The sequence below is a fragment of the Dermacentor silvarum genome, chromosome 1 (genome assembly GCF_013339745.2).
Source record: "Dermacentor silvarum isolate Dsil-2018 chromosome 1, BIME_Dsil_1.4, whole genome shotgun sequence".
Lineage (NCBI taxonomy): Eukaryota > Metazoa > Arthropoda > Arachnida > Ixodida > Ixodidae > Dermacentor > Dermacentor silvarum.
Genome location: NC_051154.1, coordinates 124348731 through 124358140, shown reverse-complemented (window position 1 = coordinate 124358140; position 9410 = coordinate 124348731). Strand labels below are relative to the sequence as shown.

Below are 9410 nucleotides of genomic sequence, written 5' to 3'. Positions count from 1 at the left end.
CGAAACTATCTATTGGCCATGGTCTGTACCAAAGCCGCACCAGCAGGATCACGGTGGAAAATTGGCAAACAAGAAGACTTGAAAGAAATGAGTTGTCGAATGTGTGTCGCAGTTGAGGAAATGATAATGCGAGGTGACTTCACGACGCAGCTGTCGTCTCGTAACATATGCTCCACCAGAAATGAAATTGCACTGTTCTTCATGCTTTGATTTCTTGCCCTGGTCCGGCCAGTGATGTCAAACGCTTTCAGTCTATCACTTTATGGACAGAGCTTGCTATTCTTATTGTGACTGTAACGAATGTTCTAAGCCTGCGGTCGTTTTCGTTTGACGTGAATAAAAGTGTGCAGTTGACCATTCATTTACGTTTTGCTTTCTTTGTCACGCGTATACGAGTAAATTACGAAAGCTCAAGCTGTCAGACTTAAACGTGATGCGCGCTGAGGCTTAGGCGAACACTACGTCTTGGAATGCTGGTCTACTGGGTGGCCTTAGAAAGCACAGTTTCTCTGTAATAAAACGTAAAGCGATTCACGCTGCAATCGAGTGGCTCTTTTCCTGTAGGTTTATAAGATCCTGTCTAGCGAGGTTTATCGACATTCATATAATTTCTCGTACGTTATGGCCATCTGCGAGTTCACATTATGATCTGCTGCTGCTATCTACAACAGCACGACTTGCTTTTAATGCGACTAGCATTCTTCGTCTCTTTTATGCTCTGTGATGTCTATCTATCTATCTATCTGTCCATCTGTCTGTCTGTCTTTCGGTGGGTCGGTCGGTCGGTCGGTCGGTCGGTCGGTCGGTCTGGCTGGCTGGCTGGCTGGCTGGCTGGCTGGCTGTCGGTCGGTCGGTCGGTCGGTCGGTCGGTCGGTCGGTCGGTCTGGCTGGCTGGCTGGCTGCTGGCTGGCTGGCTGGCTGGCTGGCTGTGGCTGGCTGGCTGTGGCTGGCTGGCTGTGGCTGGCTGTGGCTGGCTGGCTGTGGCTGGCTGTGGCTGGCTGTGGCTGGCTGGCTGGCTGGCTGGCTGGCTGGCTGGCTGGCTGTCTGTCTGTCTGTCTGTCTGTCTGTCTGTCTGTCTGTCTGTCTGTCTGTCTGTCTGTCTGTCTGTCTGTCTGTCTGTCTGTCTGTCTGTCTGTTCTCCTACGCCCGGCTCAGTGACCCAGTTGTCTAGTAACTTGGGCCACCAAATCGTGATGCCTTCGGGGTTCATCCCTCGTCGTCATTCGAGCTTCGTCTTCCGAATCTCGTCATAGAGTCGACGTCATACACTCGTCGTCATTCCAGTGTCCTCATACCATCGTCGTCATATTGCCTTCATCTATCCATCGACATCACTCTTTCTTCGCCATTCAACTATGATCATACTGCCGTTGTCATGCAATCGTTGGCATTGCGTCGTCGTCATCCCATTCTCGTCTTGTCGTCCATGCCGGCTTCTTCGTTCCAGCGCAATCATTCTGCTGCATTCAATCGTGATTAAATGCCACCGTTGTCACGCCGTCCTCTTCACATCGTCGTCGCGATGCCATGGTTGTCGGCCCATCGTCAGCACTTCAGCTCCGTCAAACAGTCGTCGTCGTCCCAATGTCCCTCATCGTCACGCCATCTTCCTGATATCATCTTACTTATTTCAACATCGTCATCCCACTGTCCTCGTGCCGTCGTCGTTCATCGTACCACAATCGTCGTTTCATCGACGTTGTCGCTAATTCGTTATTCCATCGTCGTAACTACTTGGTCGTTCGTCATCATGCCTTCATGGTCATGGGTCGCCCTGGCCGCGAGCCTGTGTCATGGTAAAGTGGGCCGATGCCGGACACAGCGAATGCCGCTTACAGCCAAACCAACGGAAATCTCAGGATGACTACTGCGGATTGTAAATAAAGGCATGTTCTGTAATGCAGTATGTAGCTATATACCCGGTATAAAAATCACGTTGCCTTCGATATTAATGGGTTCTGCCGTAATTTTAGCGCCATAGTGTTAAGGGGCCCGTGTCCCAGAAAATCCGGCGCCGGTGTCAGGGTGGGCGCCGGCGTCGGCGTCGTTGGCGGAAATAAGCATCTCGAACCACCCCCACCGCGAGGGACCTCCGCGGGGCGCAAAGCGTTAGTGAACAAAATTTAATTTCTCCAAGTAAAATCAGTCAGCAAAATAGTAAAGTACGACTTCACCACAACCTACAAATGTGATAGCGTCGGATGGTAATTTGAATATACGAGAAAAAAAGCCTGATAAGCAGCCAGGGATCTTTGAATGTTATCGTATTTTATTTTAAGCGCCCTTCAAATTTTTTTCTTTGTTGCTCTTAAACACGTCGCAAATACACCACAGCTATCGCTATAACAGGTCTTCAAAGTTAAACTTAGGTGATTGAAATTGTGTAGCTTATGCTTTGTGCACTTTGGCGGAGACAATTTTTGCGAACAAGGATCGGGAAATAATGAAAAACAATTTTAATAAATACCTAAGTTTCGCGATAATGGCGTGTGTTTATACTACTAAGAATACAAGAATAGTAGAATAGTAGACGACGCAGTATGCGCACCGGCATCTCGAGTGCACGGGGAGGAGTGGGGGAGGGGGGGGGAGGCAGTTAGCGCGCGTCTCTTGTTTTACTCCAAGTGCAAACTTAGGTGATGCGAGAGGACTGCCTTGTGTTGTCAAGCGCCTAGTTCGCGTTGAAGGGAGAGGCACCACGAATTTGTTCGCCGCTGCTGCCGCTCTTCATGACGCCAGCGAGATATCTGACAGCGAGTGTCCGCGGTCATCGACAGAATTTTGTTCATGCTTTCCTGTGTGCGCGTGACACTACTGATGTTAAATTAGTTAGTAAGCGAATGTTTACTGCAGCTTGTACTGCGAATAAAACTACTAACCTTACTTCGTATTGCTGACTAAGAATATGATATCGCAATGAATGCTTCGTCTTTCGGACGAAACTGCGTCTGTTTAGCATTGCTGGCCAAGCACTGCCTTTATACGTGAAACGGACTCTAAGCGGAACCATTCTAATTTTGCACGGAAAACGCCTTTTCTCCACGTCTGCACTTGCATGGCCACGAATAAAACAGCTCCAGCAAACAGATATAATTCATTTACTGTGAGTTGCGCGCTAAACATACGAACAAGTAAGGCAGACACGTATGACACGAAATGACAGCTATGACTGGAACTGAAACGCCGGACGCTCAACGCCGTGAGATGCATCTGCAACGCTCCCTTCCATTAAACCACAAGAACGCGAATCACTTTACCACACCGCCGAGCACGCGCTGCTCGCGAGCGCCTCGTACGAACAGAGGCGTGCACGTGCAATGCGACGTTGGAAATGAAAATAAAACGAAGATCCAGTCTTACTTTTCTTTTTAAATCAATCGAGCTATATTTGACTTGTAGCAACGGTGCTGGCTTAACTGATAAATTTTGACCTTACAAAACAGCAAGAGATATATTTTACATATTTAAACGTTGTAAAAGTGTTTAGCAAAGAATGCACTGAACGCTTCATTTTCTCTTATTTTGGCATTTCGGTTTGGCCGTTTTTCTCGGCGCCCAAAACCTTGCGACGACGACGACGACGACGAAGCGCGTGCACGCGGCTCTGCACGTGACACTGATACGATCGTTTGTCGAACGTCGACATTTTGAAGTCGTTGCGGCCTCCTGTTCGCCCGAGTCCCCTCACGATCTCGCCCTGCCGTATACGAAAGGAGTGTTCAGAAACGTCGCCCTGGTCACCTGTGTGAGCAATTGAAGTTGGACCAAGTCTTGAACATCAAGCTTCACTCGTTCGGTGAGACCGATCTCCAAGCAGCGCCAATTTAGCGAACCCCCTGCACGAGACCTCTGCACGTTCGCCACTGCCAAGAAAGGAGCGATGGGTGCCCTTTGTTCTTGTATCTGCCCTCAGAGCGTTGATGGCGTCGTCGAGGGTCCCCGATATCTGCCTATCTCTCAATACGTTCCGACGTACCACTCCGTTGCGTCAAACATCAGAGAGTTCAACATGCCGCCACCCGTGGAGCCACCGACGCCTCCGCTTTCTCCGCAAGCACCGCCACCTTCGCACCCTCCGCAGCTTTTGCAGCCAACGCAACCTCCGCAGCCTCTACAGCCTCCGCAGCACCGGAAGCCATCCAGGTCGAAGAGGGTGACCTTCAGCCTTGATTGACCACTGAGTGTGAATACAAAGACTTTATTTCGGCGAGAAATCACAGTAACATTCGGGCATGGTGTTGTAGTCATAATTAATGGACCCACGATGCCAAATCAGCGCCTTCGTGTTCTTGATAATTCGCGAAACTATCTATTGGCCATGGTCTGTACCAAAGCCGCAGCAGCTGGATCACGGTGGAAAATTGGCAAACAAGAAGACTTGAAAGAAATGAGTTGTCGAATGTGTGCCGCAGTTGAGCAAATGATAATGCGAGGTGACTTCACGACGCAGCTGTCGTCTCGTAACATATGCTCCACCAGAAATGAAATTGCACTGTTCTTCATGCTTTGATTTCTTGCCCTGGTCCGGCCAGTGATGTCAAACGCTTTCAGTCTATCACTTTATGGACAGAGTTTGCTATTCTTATTGTGACTGTAACGAATGTTCTAAGCCTGTGGTAGTTTTCGTTTGACCTGAATAAAAGTGTGCAGTTAACCATTCATTTACGTTTTGCTTTCTTTGTCACGCGTATACGAGTAAATTACGAAAGCTCAAGCTGTCAGACTTAAACGTGATGCGCGCTGAGGCTTAGGCGAACACTACGTCTTGCATGCTGGTCTACTGGGTGGCCTTAGAAAGCACAGTTTCTCTGTAATAAAACGTAAAGCGATTCACACTGCACTCGAGTGGCTCTTTTCCTGTAGGTTTATAAGATCCTGTCTAGCGAGGTTTATCGACTTTCATCTGTCTGTCTGTCTGTCGTCTGTTGTCGGTGGGTCGGTCGGTCACCGGTCTGGCTGTCTGGCGGGCGGACGGCAGGCCGGCCGGCAAGACATTGATGTTTTCCAGTCTTTCTAGCCGAGCTTGTTTTTGTTCTGAGCATGGCAGCCAGCGGCCAGCCAGCCGCCGGCAGCCAGCCTCTGGCCCAGCCAGCGGCCAGCCAGCCGGCCAGCCAGCCGGACAGCCAACGCCTATGGCCAGCCGCCGGCCAGCCAGCCGGGCCAGCCAGCCAGCCAGCCCGCAGCCAGCCAGACCAGCAGCCTCCAACTGGCCAGCTCCCAAGCCAGGCCAGCCCCGCCGACGCCCCAGCCAGCCATCCGCCAGCCTTATGTAGCCAGCCAGCCCAGGCCACGCCAGTCAAGCCGCCAGCCAGCCAGCCAGCCAGCCAGCCAGCCAGCCAGTTCCCCAGCCAGAACCAGACAGCCAGCCCCAGCCAGACAGCAGCCAGCCGCCAGCCAGCCAGCCAGCCAGCCAGCCAGCCAGCCAGCCAGCCAGCCAGCCAGCCAGCCAGCCAGCAGCCAGCCAGCCAGCCAGCCAGCCAGCCAGCCAGCCAGCCAGCCAGCCAGCCAGCCTGCCAGCCACCCAGCCAGCCAGCCAGCCAGCCAGCCAGCCAGCCAGCCAGCCAGCCAGCCAGCCAGCCAGCCAGCCAGCCAGCCAGCCAGCCAGCCAGCCAGCCAGCCAGCCAGCCAGCCAGCCAGCCAGCCAGCCAGCCAGCCAGCCAGCCAGCCAGCCAGCCAGCCAGCCAGCCAGCCAGCCAGCCAGCCAGCCAGCCAGCCAGCCAGCCAGCCAGCCAGCCAGCCAGCCAGCCAGCCAGCCAGCCAGCCAGCCAGCCAGCCAGCCAGCCAGCAGCCAGCCAGCCAGCCAGCCAGCCAGCCAGCCAGCAGCCAGCCAGCCAGCCAGCCAGCCAGCCAGCCAGCCAGCCAGCCAGCCAGCCAGCCAGCAGCCAGCCAGCCAGCCAGCCAGCCAGCCAGCCAGCCAGCCAGCCAGCCAGCCAGCCAGCCAGCCAGCCAGCCAGCCAGCCAGCCAGCCAGCCAGCCAGCCAGCCAGCCAGCCAGCCAGCCAGCCAGCAGCCAGCCAGCCAGCCAGCCAGCCAGCCAGCCAGCCAGCCAGCCAGCCAGCCAGCCAGCAGCCAGCCAGCAGCCAGCCAGCCAGCCAGCCAGCCAGCCAGCCAGCCAGCCAGCCAGCCAGCCAGCCAGCCAGCCAGCCAGCCAGCCAGCCAGCCAGCCAGCCAGCAGCCAGCCAGCCAGCCAGCCAGCCAGCCAGCCAGCCAGCCAGCCAGCCAGCCAGCCAGCCAGCCAGCCAGCCAGCCAGCCAGCCAGCCAGCCAGCAGCCAGCCAGCCAGCCAGCCAGCCAGCCAGCCAGCCAGCCAGCCAGCCAGCCAGCCAGCCAGCCAGCCAGCCAGCCAGCCAGCCAGCCAGCCAGCCAGCCAGCCAGCCAGCCAGCCAGCCAGCCAGCCAGCCAGCCAGCCAGCCAGCCAGCCAGCCAGCCAGCCAGCCAGCCAGCCAGCCAGCCAGCCAGCCAGCCAGCCAGCCAGCCAGCCAGCCAGCCAGCCAGCCAGCCAGCCAGCCAGCCAGCCAGCCAGCCAGCCAGCCAGCCAGCCAGCCAGCCAGCAGCCAGCCAGCCAGCCAGCCAGCCAGCCAGCCAGCCAGCCAGCCAGCCAGCCAGCCAGCCAGCCAGCCAGCCAGCCAGCCAGCCAGCCAGCCAGCCAGCCAGCCAGCCAGCCAGCCAGCCAGCCAGCCAGCCAGCCAGCCAGCCAGCCAGCCAGCCAGCCAGCCAGCCAGCCAGCCAGCCAGCCAGCCAGCCAGCCAGCCAGCCAGCCAGCCAGCCAGCCAGCCAGCCAGCCAGCCAGCCAGCCAGCCAGCCAGCCAGCCAGCCAGCCAGCCAGCCAGCCAGCCAGCCAGCCAGCCAGCCAGCCAGCCAGCCAGCCAGCCAGCCAGCCAGCCAGCCAGCCAGCCAGCCAGCCAGCCAGCCAGCCAGCCAGCCAGCCAGCCAGCCAGCCAGCCAGCCCAGCCAGCCAGCCAGCCAGCCAGCCAGCCAGCCAGCCAGCCAGCCAGCCAGCCAGCCAGCCAGCCAGCCAGCCAGCCAGCCAGCCAGCCAGCCAGCCAGCCAGCCAGCCAGCCAGCCAGCCAGCCAGCCAGCCAGCCAGCCAGCCAGCCAGCCAGCCAGCCAGCCAGCCAGCCAGCCAGCCAGCCAGCCAGCCAGCCAGCCAGCCAGCCAGCCAGCCAGCCAGCCAGCCAGCCAGCCAGCCAGCCAGCCAGCCAGCCAGCCAGCCAGCCAGCCAGCCAGCCAGCCAGCCAGCCAGCCAGCCAGCCAGCCAGCCAGCCAGCCAGCCAGCCAGCCAGCCAGCCAGCCAGCCAGCCAGCCAGCCAGCCAGCCAGCCAGCCAGCCAGCCAGCCAGCCAGCCAGCCAGCCAGCCAGCAGCAGCCAGCCAGCCAGCCAGCCAGCCAGCCAGCCAGCCAGCCAGCCAGCCAGCCAGCCAGCCAGCCAGCCAGCCAGCCAGCCAGCCAGCCAGCCAGCCAGCCAGCCAGCCAGCCAGCCAGCCAGCCAGCCAGCCAGCCAGCCAGCCAGCCAGCCAGCCAGCCAGCCAGCCAGCCAGCCAGCCAGCCAGCCAGCCAGCCAGCCAGCCAGCCAGCCAGCCAGCCAGCCAGCCAGCCAGCCAGCCAGCCAGCCAGCCAGCCAGCCAGCCAGCCAGCCAGCCAGCCAGCCAGCCAGCCAGCCAGCCAGCCAGCCAGCCAGCCAGCCAGCCAGCCAGCCAGCCAGCCAGCCAGCCAGCCAGCCAGCCAGCCAGCCAGCCAGCCAGCCAGCCAGCCAGCCAGCCAGCCAGCCAGCCAGCCAGCCAGCCAGCCAGCCAGCCAGCCAGCCAGCCAGCCAGCCAGCCAGCCAGCCAGCCAGCCAGCCAGCCAGCCAGCCAGCCAGCCAGCCAGCCAGCCAGCCAGCCGCCAGCCAGCCAGCCAGCCAGCCAGCCAGCCAGCCAGCCAGCCAGCCAGCCAGCCAGCCAGCCAGCCAGCCAGCCAGCCAGCCAGCCAGCCAGCCAGCCAGCCAGCCAGCCAGCCAGCCAGCCAGCCAGCCAGCCAGCCAGCCAGCCAGCCAGCCAGCCAGCCAGCCAGCCAGCCAGCCAGCCAGCCAGCCAGCCAGCCAGCCAGCCAGCCAGCCAGCCAGCCAGCCAGCCAGCCAGCCAGCCAGCCAGCCAGCCAGCCAGCCAGCCAGCCAGCCAGCCAGCCAGCCAGCCAGCCAGCCAGCCAGCCAGCCAGCCAGCCAGCCAGCCAGCCAGCCAGCCAGCCAGCCAGCCAGCCAGCCAGCCAGCCAGCCAGCCAGCCAGCCAGCCAGCAAGCCAGCCAGCCAGCCAGCCAGCCAGCCAGCCAGCCAGCCAGCCAGCCAGCGTGCTTGCCAGCCAGCGAGCCAGCCAGCCAGCCAGCCAGCCAGCCAGCCAGCCAGCCAGCCAGCCAGCCAGCCAGCCAGCCAGCCAGCCAGCCAGCCAGCCAGCCAGCCGGATAGACAGACAGACAGACCGACCGACAGACCGACAGCCAGCCAGCCAACCAGACCGACCGACCGACCGACCGACCCACCGACAGACAGAGAGACAGACAGACAGACAGATGGACACATAGATAGATAGATAGATAGACATCACAGAGCATAAAAGAGACGAAGAATGCTAGTCGCATTAAAAGCAAGTCGTGCTGTTGTAGATAGCAGCAGCAGATCATAATGTGAACTCACAGATGGCCATAACGTACGAGAAATTATATGAATGTCGATAAACCTCGCTAGACAGGATCTTATAAACCTACAGGAAAAGAGCCACTCGAGTGCAGTGTGAATCGCTTTACGTTTTATTACAGAGAAACTGTGCTTTCTAAGGCCACCCAGTAGACCAGCATTGCAAGACGTAGTGTTCGCCTAAGCCTCAGCGCGCATCACGTTTAAGTCTGACAGCTTGAGCTTTCGTAATTTACTCGTATACGCGTGACAAAGAAAGCAAAACGTAAATGAATGGTCAACTGCACACTTTTATTCAGGTCAAACGAAAACTACCGCAGGCTTAGAACATTCGTTACAGTCACAATAAGAATAGCAAACTCTGTCCATAAAGTGATAGACTGAAAGCGTTTGACATCACTGGCCGGACCAGGGCAAGAAATCAAAGCATGAAGAACAGTGCAATTTCATTCTGGTGGAGCATATGTTACGAGACGACAGCTGCGTCGTGAAGTCACCTCGCATTATCATTTGCCTCAACTGCGGCACACATTCGACAACTCATTTCTTTCAAGTCTTCTTGTTTGCCAATTTTCCACCGTGATCCAGCTGCTGCGGCTTTGGTACAGACCATGGCCAATAGATAGTTTCGCGAATTATCAAGAACACGAAGGCTGCTGATTTGGCATCGTGGGTCCATTAATTATGACTACAACACCATGCCCGAATGTTACTGTGATTTCTCGCCGAAATAAAGTCTTTGTATTCA

The 9410-nt window shown here is 58.0% G+C and overlaps 1 protein-coding gene across 1 annotated transcript; it reads left to right on the top strand.

Moving 5' to 3' along the window:
* Positions 1 to 5040: 5040 nt before the first annotated feature.
* On the top strand, positions 5041 to 8846 carry LOC119456510 (uncharacterized). The gene is made up of 2 exons (XM_037718371.1): positions 5041 to 5389; positions 8785 to 8846. The coding sequence occupies exons 1-2, from the start codon at positions 5041 to 5043 to the stop codon at positions 8844 to 8846; spliced, it is 411 nt and encodes a 136-aa protein (XP_037574299.1).
* The last annotated feature ends 564 nt before the right edge of the window (positions 8847 to 9410 follow it).

Coding starts and splice junctions, on each gene's coding strand:
- LOC119456510 (XM_037718371.1), top strand. CDS start 5,041: ATGGCAGCCAGCGGCCAGCCAGCCGCCGGCAGCCAGCCTCTGGCCCAG. Junction 5,390..8,784: donor CAGCCAGACAGCAGCCAGCC/GCCAGCCAGCCA, acceptor GTTTTATTACAG/AGAAACTGTGCTTTCTAAGG.